Raw genomic sequence first — 18,031 nt, 5'->3', positions numbered from 1 at the left:
TCGCAAGAGTTATTCTAAACATTCATCAGTCCTATAAGCCCCTTTTCACCTTTCTCTTCCTGCCTCAAAAATCATTCTGATTACTACATCACAAAGAAAATAAATGTTTTAGGCCTTTATTCCCTAAACTCATGTTCCTGTAGTTTTCTCTCTATATCCAAACTTTATTTTTTCTTTCAACAAACATTTATTGAGTACTTACAATATTCTATACACAAGAGGTAAAAGAATAGAGTACAAGGAAGATCTTTTTGAAAATTAAAAATAAAATAAAAATTTAATAGGATGGAGACAAAAAAAGACACATGAAAAGTAAGAAGGTAAACAGTCTTCAATTCACAAGATTCAGAAAGAACAGAGAAAACAAAGGAAAGCATTAGAGAAATACCACAAAGAAATTCCCCAAATTGATGGACATGAGCCTTTATTAGAAGGGGCCCACCCAATACGCAATACATAGAATGAAAGAGGAGCTTTGGGGGGCGGGGTGGAGGTGGATAAGAATATTTCCCTGAAGCAGTGACATTAAAGCCGAGTCCAGAAGTAGGAGGACAGTTGGACAAAAGAAGACAAAGAAGTGGTAGGTAGTCAGCATTCCAGAGAGAAATGTTAGGATGTCCTGAATGTGAAGGAACGAAGAGAGTTGGTGTTACTACTGAGTAGATGTAGCAAATATGTGTTGCTTGTGTTGTAGAGGGAAGTCCCTAAGATGAGGCTGGAGGTGTAAGCGAGGGGCCTGATTACACAGAGTGTGGTGAGCTGTAGTTAATTAGCAAGCTTGTGAACTCAAAACAGTAGAATACCTTTGCAACAGTGAAAAACCTGAGAAGATATTAAGCAGTGAAGTGACAGTGACATGCATTTTCTCCAAAGAGCATTCTCCGTTGTTAAGAATAGATTGTCGGAGGGTAAAAGTGTACGTAATAAGACGGATTAGGAAGCATGTAGGTGAGAGATGAGAGATGGGCTAGTAGGTTTTTGGAAGAGTAGAGGCAGAGAAAAATGGACACAATTGAGGTATTTGGGAAATACAATCCAGGACCTGCTGCTGTATTGGAAAGGGGAGAGAGGAGAAGAGAAATTGTCATGGATGGCTCCGAGGGTTCAACTAACTCACTGGGATGGTGGTAATGCCATTGCCAAGATGGAAAGAGGTGGAAGAGAAACCAAGTGGGAAATAAGAACGGAAGTTCAGTTTTTCACATATTGAATTTGAGGTGCCTGTGAGAATTCCATAGGAGATGTGAAGTAAGTGTGATTGGATATTTGTGTCTACAGCTCAGAATAGAGATGTAGGCTAAAAGTACAAAATTCAGTGTTATGGCTTATTTGTGGTAATTAAAGCTTTTGTAATAGACAGGTTACCTAACTGAAAAATCACAGGGGAAAACAGAAGAAAGCCTGTATTTCTAGCAGCAGTATCCTTCTTAAGGTCCAAAACCATGTATTCAGCTGCCTGGGGGATTGCCCATAAGCGTCTTAAATGAATTTAAAACCATGCCCATCGTCTTTCTTGTTACCCCAAACCTTTTTTTCTTTTTTTGTTCCTTATTCTAGAGCGTAGCACCATCATTCTCCCAGGGCACTCAGGCTACTAGAAGCGTGATAGTTGTCCAACTTCTTTTCCCTCATACCCTCCCAAACACTAGATCATCAAGTTCTGTCAGTTTTGTCAACTATATGTTTCAGAAACTGCCTCATTCTCTCCTTGCTTCTCACCACTGATTTTTGTCTGGCTCTTGCTTTTTCTTTCCTGTATTTTTGCAGTAGCCCCTGACCCACCGCCCCCAGTGCATGCTTTCCCACCCTCTTCCTCCTCTTTATCGCCACTATATTCTTTTTTTTAAAGAGCAAATCTGATCGTATTTCTTGTCATGAGTCCTCTTCCTAGGTAGAGTTGACCATGCCCTCCCTAGTACCCTTGGATATCTATTCACACTTATTTTTAATGTATCCGTCTCTCCCCCTGTTAAACTGTGTTTTCTTAGGACAGAGTTTGCATATCATTCTTATGCATTCATTGCCTAATACACAGTAAATGTCCAATAAATGCAGAGATAATATAGTTCAGTGGTTAAGAGTTCAGACTCTTGGTCAAACAGATGTAAGTACAAAGTCTGTTTCCAAAGTGTAGTCATTATGTGGCATTGGAAGTGACTCTCTGTTTTATCATCTGTAAATAGTAGTCTGGATATAATAGTAGTCCTTAGCTTCATAGGGTAATTGTGAATATGTTGGCTATAATGACAGTTTTTTTTTTTTAAATTTTATTTATTTATTTATTTATTTATGGCTGTCTTGGGTCTTCGTTTCTGTGCGAGGGCTTTCTCCAGTTGCGGCAAGTGGGGCCCACTATTCATCGCGGTGTGCGGGCCTTTCACTATCGCGGCCTCTCTTGTTGCGAAGCACAGGCTCCAGACGCGCAGGCTCAGTAATTGTGGCTCACGGGCCTAGTTGCTCCGTGGCATGTGGGATCTTCCCAGACCAGGGCTCGAACCCGTGTCCCCTGCATTGGCAGGCGGATTCTCAACCACTGTGCCACCAGGGAAGCCCTATAATGACAGTTTTAATAATTTGTAGTGTTGAGTAGCAAATGAATTGTTTAGTGATGCTTTATCACTCACGAGATAAAATCCAGATGTTGAGGACCTTCCTGATCTGTCCTCTCTCCCCATCCCCTCTGACTCCATATCTTCTCCCTATGTAACTCCTCTCACTGTAAACACAGAAAAGTACTTGCCATTACCTAAATGTACCATGTCTCTCTTCCCTTCTCTTCCTCGCAGTGCTGTCTCCTTTCGCTGGGAGTGTCTTTCTCCACTTTATCTCCCTAGCATATTTTTGCTCATCCTTTAAGACTTGTAGTGTCACTCCCTAACAGAGGCCTTCTGTGATCCCTCCCCTCCACACTCAAGCTTAGTCATTCCTTTTCTGGGCTCCCATACAATCTGGTATATGCCTCAGTTTCGCTTGTATATATGTGAGCCCCTTGAAGGCAGATTTTTCAGCTGTGTATTCACAAAGTCTAGCCAAATGCTTGAATTCAATAAATGTTAGCTAAACAAATGAATATAGCGATAAATGAATCTCTTATGCGGGTAAATGCATTTTTTAAAGTCATGTCATACTCTCTATCAGGGGGTCAGCAAACTACAGCCCATGAGCCAAATCCAGCCTTTCTACCATCTGTTTTTATAAATACAGGTTTTTGGAGACACAGCCATGTTCACTCATTCATGTGTTGTGTGTCACTGCTTTTGCACTATTACATCACGATTGAGTAGTTGTGTCAGAGACCAGATGGCTCACAAAGCCTAAAATATGTATCTGGCCCTTTACAGAAAAAGTTTTCTGACTTGTTCTATGTAGGTAAATTACTTTCCTTTAAATAACGTTTGGAAAGGACAGATAAAATTAGCAAAATTAACATTTTTTCTATGACATACAAAAATGTGGCCATGTCCCTTTCTTTATTTATGTGTTTCTTTTTCAGACAAACATATTCTGTTTAACTCTCTGGTATTTTTTAATTGCATAGGCAGGAGCAAGCTATTACAGGATGACTGGCCTGGGTCCTTTGCCTCAAGCTCTTTATAATGGTGAATCCTTTCACCCTGAAGAGCTGAATATTAGGGAACTAGAAATGGCTGTTCTTCACAGAATGATAGATGAAACTGCATATTTACAAAAGGAAGTTTTTATGGTAGGTAAGCATGTATGAGAAAATATATGAGGAATGATATTTATAGATGATTTTTATATTAAAAATATCTTTTAATAGCAAAAGTTAATTGTGTAAAAATTTCCATTCTGATCGTTTAGTAATGATTTTTAAAGTAGTAATTAAATTTATCTGTGCATAATTGCATCTAAAAAATTGCTTAATTGGAAAGAAACTTCACAGTTTTATAGGAAAATTTATTATAAGAATCCTAAATTGCATATTACTTATTGACTTATTTTAGATTCAGTAGTCTTTAAATGTATTCTCTGCATAATTTTAAAACATCTGCATATAAATCACATATATTACCTAAATAATACTTTATTATTTTAGGGTACATTAAATGATCGAACAAATGCAATTGACTTCCTTATGGATAGAAATAATGTTGTGCCCCGTATAAATCCTTTGATTTTGTACAATAAATGGCAGTACCTTAATTTAATATCTACATCAGGTAATATAATCCTTCCATATACTTTCCTATAAATGTTTATTGAGTTGTGAATGTTTTATTAATTCATTATTTAACATTTAATATTAAAATTTTTAGTAACTGCTGATGTTGAAGATTTCTCCACTTTCTTCTTCTTGGATTCACAAGATAAGAGTGCTGTAATTGCAGAGAACATGTATTATGTAACCCAGGAAGGTAATAAGCATATTTTATTTTCCTGAATTTATTCCTAAATAGCAAAAACTTGTAATTTTATTAAATGCTTCCATAATACGTTTCTAGATGTTGATATTTGACTGGAGACCTGGTTTTCAATTTGAGGATTTGAAAATTATTAGGATGTAAGGACTGTGAAGAGAAAATGATGCCTCCTATCTTAGCTAATCGTATATGCAGAGGGGTTAATATTGAGGGGTTTTTGTCTTTTTTTTTTTTAAAGCAAGCTATTCCATTTTTCTCCTTTTTAGGAAGGTAGTAAAAACCCTTTCAAGATTAAATAAACTGATAATCATATCAGGCATGAATAAAAGTGTAATCCCCAGATGAGAGGAGAATAGTTCTGTGTTCTGATTAAACAACGTCTGGATGTTTTGCTTTAGTTAAGGGTCATAACCAAAGGAGAGGGAGCCGAGACAGGAACATCTTTGGAAATAAGGACTTAGCCTAGATAGGAAAGTCTTCAGTACGACCACAGTTCTGTTAGAGACCATGAAGTCTTCAGATAGATGAAGATAATTGGAGTTTGGTTGGTTTTGGTTTCACTTTGTTTTGTTTGACCTGCTTTGCTCTAGAGAGAACAAAAAGAGCCAATGCATGAAACATAAAAGAAAGCTGATTGTTATTTCAGTGTATAAAGCAGTAACTTTCTAACAATGAGTGATCTGAAGATGGAATTACTATGTAATAAGGGGTAAATTTTTATATATGAGAGAGATTTAAGCAGACAGCTAGTTTTTGAGAATGCTGCGGAGTGAATCCCAATTAGGACCGTATGGCCCTTGAATTACTTTGGAACAGATCTATGATTTTATGTTCATAAAGTGGTCTGTCTACAAGGTAACCAACAAATAATAGAATATAATTCAGTTTCATATTATGGCAGGCTAAGGTCCTGAATGTGTCAAGTGAAGGGAAAAGGAGGCAGAGAAAAAGGGAATACAAAATAGGGGAAACATTTTTATCAGGTTCTGGGTTATATTTCAAAAATTGCTTCTGGGCATCAGAATAAGTTAGGCCATAATTAATGCCCTTTGGTTAAACCTCTTGCAGTTTAAAAGAAGACTTTATTAACTGAGAAACACCTGATTTCTTTATTTGCATTTATGTAAATATGTAAAGAAATAAAAGAGTTGGGAGAAATTTACTTAGCACTTTTGAAATAGTTCTCAGTTTACTAGTTGTAATGGTAAAAGTGATGACATTAAGAAGGCATGAGAATTCTTTACCTTTCTTCTTTGAAAAGAATGTGCCACTGCCTTACTCTCAAATTGCTTCTGAAGGACTGCAAGTAGAATCGATGTTATCCTTCTTTTTGTTATATTTTTTTCATTAACCAAAGCCAGTTTTTGCATAGTTATATATTGCTGGATATGGTAATAACTGTAGCTTCACATCTATTCAGGTGTAGGTTTTTGGTATAGCACACATTTTACAGTTGTTTTAAGTGGGTCATAAGATCTAAGGGACTGATTTTTCTATAGGTTTTAATGATGGCCAGACAAGTATTATTTCAGGTGTTATATGCTGCGGCTGGATGAAATTAAACCCATTTAACTGTGACTGCAGAATTAAAAATTATTTCTTCTTGTGGCTTCCAAATTTTCAGGTGTTTCTGAAACAAGAATTGCATCGATGTTGGCATAAGATTATGTGAATTAGGCCAAGTTAATAATAGCCAGAATTTTTGAAATACATGAATCATAAGCTAATAAATATTGCTGTTTTCAATGTCTGCTAATAATTTATTGTATCCAGTTTTACATATATGTGAGGTATAAATATCATTATTTTTTACAAGTGTAGCTGAAAGGCACTTTTGCTTGGCAACAGTAGAACTTTGATAAGCACGATACAGTTTTCCCTACTGGCAAAAGTATCTCACTGATGTGTTTCTTGGGGACTATTCTTTCTTTTTGGTATCTGAGTTTATATAAAGCTTATTATTCTTTTAACATTTTTATGTGTATTTCACTCTGTGCGTATGTAATTTTTACCAATATTTGCTTATTTTCAGAAAGATTCATTTTAAAAATTGTTACTGTTTTTATGTATTTTGTTAACTGGAAATGTCCCTGTCTTTAGTTTGATTTTAAGAAGAATTAGTTTGACTAAACTGTTTGAAACTTTCAGATGATGTAATTTCTTCAGTTACTTTCTGGATTATTGCTGATTTTGACAAACCATCTGGGAGAAAACTGCTTTTTAATGCATTAAATCACCTGGTAAGTATTTAGACACTCTTACTACAAAAATTCTAATTTGTTGTAATTTCGAGAAAGCAATATGAAGAACGTGCATTAAATCTTTATTTCCCTTCATGTTAACATTTTCAGTACCTTGACTTGATTAGAACATGGTGCTAAGGAGATCAAGACAGGAATTCAATTTCTTTCTCCATGTAGAATGGGTAACCTTGCCCAGGAAAAGAAAAACCTACATGTCTTCTGTGATTCATGACCTATATATTCTTTGCTAGTCTTTGCAGTTGGACATACATTTACAGGTCTAATAGTGTGTATGTACTGAACGTTTGTGTCCTCCCAAAATTTATGTGTTCAAATCTAATCCTCAATGTGATGATATTTGGAGGTGGGGCCTTTAGGAGGTAATTAGGTCAAAAGGCTGGAGTCCTCATAAATGGGATTATAGCTCTTACAAGAAGAGGTCAGAGAGGTAGCCCACTGTCTTTCTGTCATGTGAGGATACAAGGAGAAATCGGCAGAATGTAGTGCAGAAGAGGGTCCTCACCAGCACCTGACCATGCTGGCACACTGATCTTGGACTACCAGCCCCCAGTTTGTACTATTTTTTTACATACCTCTCTCAATAACAAATAAACCAAGTACACAGAAAATCAGTAGGGATGTGTAGAATATTTGAATGATAAAATAATCAAACCTGACCTAATGGATATTGATAGAAAAGTACACATTGCATAGTATATGTTCTTGCAAAGCACAAATGTAACATTTAAAAAACATTTGTAGATGCTAGGCTATAAAGCAAATCTCATGAAATTTTCCTTTTCTTTTTTGCATCAGTAATAACTATTTTTTAAAAAATTTTTATTGGAGTATAGTTGCTTTACAATGTTGTGTTAGTTTCTACTGTACAGCAAAGTGAATCAGCTATACGTATACACATATCCCCTCTTTTATGGATTTCCTTCCCATTTAGCTCACCACAGAGCATTGAGTAGAGTCCCCTGGGCTATACAGTAGGTTCTCATTAGTTATCTATTTTATATATAGTATCAATAGCGTATATATGTCAATCCCAATCTCCCAATTCATCCCACCTCCCCCTTCCCCCTTGGTATCCATACATTTGTTCTCTACATCTGTCTCTATTTCTGCTTTGTAAGTAAGATTGTCTATACCAATTTTTTCAGATTCCATATATATGCGTTAATATACGATATTTGTTTTTCTCTTTCTGACTTACTTCACTCTGTATGACAAGTCTCTAGGTCCATCACATCTCTACAAATGACCCAGTTTCATTCCTTTTTATGGCTGAGTAATATTCCATTGCATGTATGTACCGCATCTTCTTTATCCATGCTTCTGTCGATGGACATTTAGGTTGTTTCCATGTCTTGGCTATTGTAAACAGTGCTGCAATGAACATTATGGTACATGACTCTTTTTGAATTATGGTTTTCTCAGGGTATATGCCCAGTAGTGGGATTGCTGGGTCATATGGTAGTTCTATTTTTAGTTTTTTAGGGAACCTCCATACTGTTCTTCACAGTGGCTGTATCAATTTACATTCCTACCAACAGTGCAAGAGGGTTCCCTTTTCTCCACACCCTCTCCAGCATTTATTGTTTGTAGATTTTGTGATGATGGCCATTCTGACCTGTGTGATAGGTGATAGTTCATTGTAGTTTTGATTTGCATTTGTCTAATAATTAGTGATGTTGAGCATCTTTTCATGTGTTTGTTGGCCATCTGTATGTCTTCTTTGGAGAAATGTCTATTTAGGTCTTCCACCCGTTTTTTGATTGGGTTGTTTGGTTTTTTTTTTGATATTGAGCTGCATGTACTGCTGTTTGTATATTTTGGAGATTAATCCTTTCTCAGTTGCTTCATTTGCAAATATTTTCTCCCATCTAAGGGTTGTCTTTTCATCTTGTTTATGGTTTCCTTTGCTGTGCAAAAGTTTTTAAGTTTCATTAGGTCCCATTTGTTTATTTTTCTTTTTATTCTCATTACTCTAAGAGGTGGGTCAAAAAAGATCTTTCTGTGATTTATGTCAAAGAGTCTTCTTCCTATGTTTTCCTCTAAGAGTTTTACAGTGTCTGGCCTTACATTTAGGTCTTTAATCCATTTTGAGTTTATTTTTGTGTATGGTGTTAGGGAGTGTTCTCATTTCATTCTTTTACGTGTGGCTGTCCAGCTTTCCCAGCACCACTTATTGAAGAGGCTGTCTTTGCTCCATTGTATATCCTTGCCTCCTTTGTCATAGATTAGGTGACCATAGGTGTGTGGGTTTATCTCTGGGCTTTCTGGCCTATTCCATCGATTTATATTTCTGTTTTTGTGCCAGTACCATACTGTCTTGATTACTGTAGCCCTGTAGTATAGTCTGAAGTCAGGGAGCCTGATTCCTCCAGCTCTGTTTTTTTCCCTCAATATTGTTTTTGCTATTCGAGGTCTTTTGTGTTTCCATACAAATTGTAAAATTTTTTTGTTCCAGTTCTGTGAAAAATGCCATTGGTAATTTGTTAGGGATTGCACTGAATCTGTAGATTGCTTTGGGTAGTATAGTCATTTTCACAATATTGATTCTTCCAGTCCAAGAACATGGTATATCTCTCCATCTGTTTGTGTCATCTTTGATTTCTTTCATCAGTATCTTACAGTTTTCTGCGTACAGGTCTTTTGCCTCCTTAGGTAGGATTATTCCTAGGTATTTTATTCTTTTTGTTGCAATGGTAAATGGGATTGTTTCCTTAATTTCTCTTTCTGATCTTTCATTGTCAGTGTATAGGAATGCAAGAGATTCCTGTGTATTAATTTTGTATCCTGCGACTTTACTAAATTCATTGATTAGCTCTAGTAGTTTTCTGGTGTATCTTTAGGATTTTCTATGGATGGTATCATGTCATCTGCAAACAGTGACAGCTTTACTTCTTTTCTGATTTGGATTCCTCTTATTTCTTTTCCTTCTCTGATTGCTGTGGCTGAAACTTCCTAAACTGTGTTGAATAGTGGTAAGAGTGGGCACCTTTGTCTGGTTCCTGATCTTAGTGGAAACGGTTTCAAGTTTTCACCATTGAGAACGATGTTGGCTATGGGTTTGTCAAGTGTGGCCTTTATTATGTTGAGGTAAGTTCCCTCTATGCCTACTTTTTGGAGGGTTTTTATTATAAATGGGTGTTGAATTTTGTCGAAAGCTTTTTCTGCATCTATTGAGATGATTGTATGGTTTTTATCCTTCAGTTTGTTAATATGGTGTATCACATTGATTGATTTGCGTATATAGAAGAATCCTTGCATTCCTGGGATAAACCCCACTTGATCATGGTGTATGATCCTTTTAATGTGCTGCCAGATTCTGTTTGCTAGTATTTTGTTGAGGATTTTTGTACCTGTGTTCATCAGTGATATTGGCCTGTAATTTTCCTTTTTTGTGATATCTTTGTCTGGTTTTGGTATCAGGTGGCTTTGTAGAATGAGTTTGGGAGTGTTCCTCCCTCTGCAGTTTTTTGGAAGAGTTTGAGAAGGATGGGTGTTAGCTCTTCTCTAAATGTTTGATAGAATTCACCTGTGAAGCCATCTGGTCCTGGACTTTTGTTTGTTGGAAGATTTTTAATCACAGTTTCAATTTCATTACTTGTGATTGGTCTGTTTATATTTTCTATTTCTTCCTGGTTCAGTCCTAGAAGGTTGTACCTTTCTAAGAATTTGTCCATTTCTTCCAGGTTGTCCATTCTATTGGCATATAGTTGCTTGTAGTAGTCTCATGATCCTTTGTATTTCTGTGGTGTCAGTTGTGACTTCTCCTTTTTCATTTCTAATTTTATTCATTTGAGTCCTCTCCCTTTTTTCCTTGATGAGTCTGGCTAAAGGTTTATCAGTTTTGTTTATCTTCTCAAAGAACCAGCTTTTAGTTTTATTGATCTTTGCTATTGTTTTCTTTGTTTCTATTTCATTTATTTCTGCTCTGATCTTTATGATTTCTTTCCTTCTACTAACTTTGGGTTTTGTTTGTTCTTTGTAGTTGCTTTAGGTGTCAGTTTAGGTTGTTTGAGATTTTTCTTGTTCCTTGAGGTAGGATTGTATTGCTATAAACTTCCCTCTTAGAACTTCTTTTGCTGCATCCCATAGGTTTTGGGTCGTCGTGTTTTCTTTGTCATTTGTTTCTAGGTATTTTTTTATTTCTCTTTGATTTCTTCAGTAATCTCTTGGTTATTTAGTAGCATATTGTTTAGCCTCCATGTGTTTGTGTTTTTCACAGTTTTTTTTCCTGTAGTTGATTTCTAATCTCATAGCGTTGTGGTCCGAAAAGATGCTTGATACGATTTCAATTTTCTTAAATTTACTGAGGCTTGATTTGTGACCCAAGATATGATCTATCCTGGAGAATGTTCCCTGTGCACTTGAGAAGAAAGTGTTTTCTGCTGCTTCATGTGGAATGTCCTATAAATATGAATTAAGTCTGTCTGGTCTAATGTGTCATTTAAGGCTTGTGTTTCCTTATTAGTTTTCAGTCTGGATGATCTATCCATTGGTGTAAGTGTAGTGTTAAAATCCCCCACTATTATTGTGTTACTCTCAATTTCCCCTTTTAGGGCTGTTAGCATTTGCTTTATGTATTGAGGTGCTCCTATGTTGGGTGCATAAATATTCACAATTGTTATATCTTCTTCAATTACACAAAGTACAGTTGACCCTTGAACAATGCAGGGGTTAGGGGCACTGACCCTCTGAGCAGTCAGAAATCCACTTGTAACTTATAGTCAGCCCTCCATATTCAAGGTTCCACATGTGCAGATTCAACCAACCACAGATCATGTAATATTGTAGTATTTACTACTGAAAAAAAATTGTTTTTAAGTGGACCCATGCTGTTCAAACCTGTGTTGTTGAAAGATCAACTGTATATTCTTTGACCACAGTGTAATTAAGTTAGAAATCAATCACCAAAAGAAAACTAGAACATCTCTGTATATTTGGAAATTAAGAAATGCTTCTGTGTAACCTGTTAATACAAAAATGCACATTTGAAAATATTTTTTGAAAGAATTAAGATTTGAATGACATTAAAACTTGACAGATACAACTAAAACTATGTTATATCTGAAAAAAAGAAAGGTTGAAAAATCAGTCATCTAAGCACAAATCTTAAAATTTAAAAACAGCAACTTAAACTTCTATCAAAGAAAGTAAAGGAAAAGGAAGATAAAGATAAGAACAAAAAGTAATGAAATAGAAGACATACAGTAGTTAAGGTCCACAAAGCCAAAATTTGCTTCTTTGAAAAGCCTAATAGAATTGATAGAAACACATGGTAAAACTGGTCAAGAAATATGGAGAAGCAGACCCAATCAATCAGTGCTCTGATAGAAAGAGGGGATGTTACTCAAGATTCTGTGGACATGACAGAGGTAGGAAGAGGCATTTTTAGTTATCAAAGGAATTAAATCTGTAATTTAAGATATTCAAAAGAGAAAACCCCAGACTTATATGACCATACTAGTAAACTGTACCAAGCATCAATCTAACACAAATTTTTTTCCAGAGAATAGAAAAATAAGCAATACATTTCAACTCATTGTACAAGGTCAGCATTACTTCAAAACCAAATGCATAAAAGGGCATTATATAAGAATGGAAAACTGTAGGCCACTCTTACTCATGGACATAGGTGCAAAAATCCTAAACAAGTGAATAAAGGAATAAACAGTATAAAAATCAAAAAGGAAAACTTAAAACTGTCATTTTTCCAAATTGTTTATACAGAAAATACATATAAATCCACAAAAAATTATTAGAATTCATTTTTTAGTTTAACCAGGTTGCTGCCTAACAGGTCAGTATACCAGAATTAAGTCTAAGCGTTGCAACAAATAAGAAATGCATTTTAAATAAAAATATCACTTATAATAGTATCAAAAATATCAAATGCTAGGAATAAATGTAACATAATATGTTTAAGACTTTTACACAATAAAATATTGAGAGAAAATTCAGAAGTCTTACATGAATGGAGAGATATACCATAATCATGAATTGAAAGAGTCAGTATTTTAAAGATGTTCTCCCCAAATTGATGTATAGATTAGGTGCAATTCCAATATGAATCTGAGAGTGTTTTATGGAAATTGTCATGCTGATTCTCAAATTTATATAGATATTCAAAGGACCAAGAATAACTAAGTTACTCTTCAAGAAGAGGAAGGTAGGATAATTGCTCCACTGGGTATCAAGATCTTTCATAAAGCTATATAACTGAAAACAATTTGGATAGAAAAATAGAGCAGTGCAAGAAGAATAGAGAATCCAGAAACAGACCCACGTATATACTACCCGTGCTTTATGATAGAGTTGACCTTAAAGAGCAGTAAGGGTGGTCTCTTAAACTTTCTCCTTTTCACATCACACTCAGAAATCAATTCCAAATGGATAGAGATCTAAACATAGAAAGCAAAATAATAAAGGTTCTCAAGGGTAGCAAAGGTTATCTTTAGAACTTGAGAGAAGGGAAAGATTTGTAAAACAGAACACAAAACCCAGTAGCAATGAAGAAAAATACCAGTAAATTCAACTACATTGAAATTAGGAACTGTTTTTTGTCAGAACACACCAGCAAGAGAATAAAAGGGCAAGCCACAGACTGGCAGAAGTTATCTGCATACGGATAACCAAAAAAGCACTCAAGTCTTAGAAATGAAACCCTTATAACTCAGTACATAAAAGGTAATTATCTCCAATGAAATACTGGCAAAAGATTCAACAGACAAATCAGAAAAGAGGCCAATGAACATGTTAAAGAATGTTCAATATCATTAGTGATGAGAAAAAGCAAATTAAACCTAATGAGATATCTTTACACATCTACCAGAATGATTTAAATTAAAAAATCTGACAATACAAAATGTTTATGAGGCTCTGGGGTAGTGGGACTTTTCATATGTTGCTGGTGGGAGTAAAAATTAGTCCAACTATCCTGAAAAACTCTTTAACATCTTCTAAAGTTGAAGATATGTATATTGTGTTTGTAGAGTGCCAAAGTGAAAAAAATTCAAAGGTCCATCAGTAGAATGGATAAAGGAGAGCACATTCATATGGAATTCTGTATGGTACCAAAAAAAAGTAACTATAGCTACTCAAAACAGTGTTGGTGAATCTCACAATCATGTGGAATGGGAAAAGAGCACAAAAGAATATATAGTGTACGATTACATTCATATGACGTTCAAAATAGATTAAATGTTTAACGATGAAAGCATAGGTGGTAAAATATAAAGAAAAGCAAGAATGATATTACTATGAATGACAAGATAGTGGTTGTCTTTAGGGAAGTGGGAAAGTGAAGTAATTGGCAGGGGATATGAAAGATGTCTGGGTTGCTGGCAGTGCTCTGTTTCTTGACCTGGGCGATATTTTGTGGGTTAATTCACTGAGCTCTACAGTTTTATTTTGTGCACTTTTATGTGTGTTAGTTTACACACACACATACAAAAAGAGGCCAAAAGAATCATGATGCAAAGAGGAGAGAATTAGTTACTAAAATGATTGTTTTTAGACTATTTCAGTGGTATACCGCATTCAGTACATTCAACAGGAAGACAGTGAAAGATGTTGTATGGTAAAGCGAGCAAACTTAATTGGAAAGAAGAAAGTTCAGTTGTAAAAGGATAGGTAAGATACTGATATTTTTCCCCTATAAATGTGTTTTGCAGGAAATAAGTGTTCATGGTCGGTTGGGAGTTATTTATAATCCTACATCAAAAATAGATGAAGATAACACAGCTATTTCCAGAGGAATTCTGGCAGCTTTTCTTACACTGAAAAACAGCTTTTTGAGAAACTTTCTCAGGAAACTGGCAGAGGAAGAAACTGCTACAGCTATTTACTCTGGAGATAAAATTAAAACATTCCTTACTGAGGTCAGTAGCTATTTGTTTGAAATAATAAATAAGTATCTTGCATATTTCAAAAGTATAAGTCAGTGTGCTTGGACATATCATGTTAAAAAATCATTAAGTATAATCAAATGGGGATAATAAACTTTCCTTTACGGTGGGAAAAGATGCATGTTACAGGATACAGCTTTGCATAGAGGCACTTAACAAATCAAATTTCATGTATTTCAACTACTACTTCATGATCCTTAAAGTTAAAGGCATTCTAGTTAGGATATGTACTTACGTGAAGAATTAGGAGTTAAAGGATTATGTGAATAATCCTCAGTTATTTCACTCAAGGGGTCCAGTACAGGGAAAATTCTAAAGACAGAAGCTGATTCTCTGGAAGAAAGATTCATTAATCCATTCAAAAAATATTTATTGATTGTCTACCAGACAATGGAGATAATACTTATGAACAAGGCAGATAGAGTCCCAGTTCTTATGGAGCTTACACTGTAATGGGAAAGACCAGGTAAGTGGTATTGGAAAGATATAAAGAAATGTAAGAAAGTAAATAGTTTGAGGGATGCTGTTTTAGCTGGAGTGGTCAAGGGAAGGCATCTCTAAAGAGCTGATGTTTGAGCAGAGCTCTGAATGAAATGAGAAGTCAAGCCATGGAAAGTCTACAGACTTTCTTACAGAGAAGAATATACCAGGTTCAGAACACAGCAGGTCTAAAGGCCTGACACAGAGACAGTCTTGCCAGGTTTGAGGTATAGGCAGAAGGTCATCATGACCAAAGTAGAGTGATGGGGAGACTAGTAGGAAATGAGTTCACAAACATAACTCCAGATATTTCAAACACTGATCGGCCATGGTAAGGAATTGGAATTTTTTCTGAGTATAATGGAAACTCATTGAGGAATCTTGTGAGATAAATAATCTTGAAAAAGATGAGTCTGGGTGCCATGTGAAGATTTGATAGTAGGTAAACAAGAGTGGAAATAGGATGAACAATTAGAATGCTATTGCAACAATCCAGGTAAGAAACAATGGTGTCTTGGAGTAGATATTGGTGGTGGACATGGTGAGATGGTGTATACATAATATTTGTTACAACTGTAGTCAGCTTGATTAGCTGACAATTGTATGTGACATGTGAAAGTAATACTCAAGGATTTTGGCTTGAACAGCTAGAATTGTGGTGTCTTTTTTTTGAGATGGGGAAGTCTTGATGAAGAGAAGATTTGGATACATAGGGGATCAAGAGTTAAGTTTTGTATTTGTTAAGTTGGAGATGCCTGTTGGACATTCAAGTGGAGATGTTGAGTTGACAATTTAGTAAATAAGTGTAGGAATCAATGGAGGGTATGATGTTTTGTTTTGTTTTGAGAGTCATCAACATTATATATAATTTAAAGCTAAGAAACTGGATGAAATACCTTGGAAGTGAGTGGGGCAGGGGTTGGAGAACAAAGGGACTGAAAAAGAGCCCTGGAACATTCCAACATGTAGAGGAACACAAGAAAAGGATGATCCAGTAGAGGGGACAAATGGAACAGCCACTGAGTTAGGAAGATAACCAGGAGAGTGTGATATCCTAGAAGCCAACTGGAGCAAGTATTTCAAGGAGGACATGATAAACTATGCCATATTTCTTGAAATTAGGCTTCATAATGGACCATTTTATTTGTTAAGGTGGTCATTGGTGGCTTTGATAAGAACACTTTCAGTGAAGTGATAGGTATAAATGTGAACTGGATTCAAGAGAGAATAGGAAATCAGGAAACAGAGACAGCAAGTATAGGTAGCTTTTTAAAGGAATTTTCCTATATGAGGAACAGAGAAATATTCTGTAGCTAGAATAGGACTTGAGGTCATGGAAGGATTTCACTTATTTTTGGTATGCTGATGAAAACAGTCCATCCAGAAAATGAGAGCAGATGATATGGAGCGGAGCCAAGTGGGAGGATAGTTCTTGCGTAGGTAAGAGGTGCTGGGATCCAGTGCACAGGCTGTAAGTATTGGCTTAAGAATGGGGTAGATTTATGTGGTGGTAGCAAGATGAGTACTTTACTTCTGATAGATTTTGTTCTCAAAAGAAAGTCAAGTCATTAGCTAAGTATTAGAATGGGAGTAGGTGCTCTTAGAGGTTCGAGGGTAGAGGAGAAAATGTCAGATATTTTTCTATGATTCTGTGAGTGAGAAAGTGAATTAAAAACATTATAGTAAGATTTCTGAGGGCCCACTTGAGGTTAATGACCATAAATTGAAAGTGAGATCAATGTTGGCTGCATGTTTTTCTCCAGCTGTCCTAGCGCTGTTCGGATCCAGTTGCAGAGTAAGCAGAGTTAGCAGAGTTGTGTTTAACCAGAGTTGAGGTTTTGCCAGGTGGATATAATTGAGGGGAAGCATCCAAGGGAGCTGAGCGTGGAATGTTTTTGTTATAGTAAAGGGCTCTGGGGTCTAACTTGGTTAGGAGGAAAATGCTAATGTGGAAAGTGTGATGGACAGTAAATAAGTGGTAGGGTCAGTGGACTAAAGGGTTGAGTAATGGTTGGTCTGGTGACACTGGGATGAATGGGCTGGAAGGTCAGCAGCTTGTGGTCAGAGAGGGGTTGACTGAGACAGAGGTTTTGGAAATAAAGATCTAGAGCTACACTGTCTGACACTGTAGCCACTAGCTTCGTGTGGCTATTTTAAACTTAAATTAAATTTAATTTAATTTAAATTCAGTTTCTCAGTCATACTAGCCACGTTTCAAGCGCTCAGTACCCATCTGTGGCTGTGTGTCGGACAGCGCAGGGGAACATTTCTGACCTTGCAGCAGTACCAGGAACGCGATAGAAAGTCAGAAAGTAAGGCCCTCCCTGGATCTACACCCAGGTGGTTTGTATGCATATTAAAGTTTGATATACACTGAGATGGAGAAGATTACTTTTGTATTTCAGAATTTAAATGCACTAATACTAAATTGGTTTCATGGGATTGGTATAATGGAATGAGCAGAGTATTTCTATTTTAAACAGTATTTTTTTTTTAATTGAACCCACCAAAATGGAGGTACTGAATTCAGAATTTAATAAACATTGTATTTCATTGTTTAATGTTAAATTTTATTTAAATTGATGTTTCCTAGCATTTTACTGATCAGTAATCCACCCAAAATTCTCAAAGAATGAGTAGCAAACTGTATCTCCTTGTAACAGGATTTACAGATATTGTAATTGCCTCGCCAAAGGATTCTTTTTTTAAATGTGGTTTCAGAACAAAATAGTACTTTTTAAAATCACAAGTTAATATAATTTTAAATTTTATACTAATATATTAAAGTAGGCTATGTTCAAAAAATTATTTAATGTATTTACTGTTCTCTTACTGGTTTTGTCATTCTTAACTTATACCTCAGGGAATGGATAAAAATGCTTTTGAGAAAAAATATAATACCATCGGAGTGAATATTTTTCGAACTCACCAGTTGTTCTGTCAAGATGTACTTAAATTGCGTCCTGGAGAAATAGGTGTTGTCAGCAATGGGAAAGTAAGTAAA

At 35.7% G+C, this 18,031-nt stretch overlaps 1 protein-coding gene across 2 annotated transcripts in view; it reads left to right on the top strand.

Moving 5' to 3' along the window:
• The window catches only part of UGGT2 (UDP-glucose glycoprotein glucosyltransferase 2), a 183,971-nt gene that overhangs the window by 93,901 nt on the left and 72,039 nt on the right, over positions 1–18,031 (top strand). For both annotated transcript variants that reach the window (XM_082366069.1, XM_082366070.1), the window contains exons 17-22: positions 3,539–3,703; positions 4,058–4,181; positions 4,278–4,376; positions 6,531–6,622; positions 14,314–14,520; positions 17,891–18,022. In XM_082366069.1, the coding sequence (XP_082222195.1) occupies positions 3,539–3,703; positions 4,058–4,181; positions 4,278–4,376; positions 6,531–6,622; positions 14,314–14,520; positions 17,891–18,022 (819 nt within the window). The remainder of the gene's footprint in view (positions 1–3,538; positions 3,704–4,057; positions 4,182–4,277; positions 4,377–6,530; positions 6,623–14,313; positions 14,521–17,890; positions 18,023–18,031) is intronic.

This window comes from Balaenoptera borealis (genome assembly GCF_965194805.1).
Source record: "Balaenoptera borealis genome assembly, chromosome: 18".
Lineage (NCBI taxonomy): Eukaryota > Metazoa > Chordata > Mammalia > Artiodactyla > Balaenopteridae > Balaenoptera > Balaenoptera borealis.
This window is presented reverse-complemented; position numbering and strand designations above follow the sequence as displayed.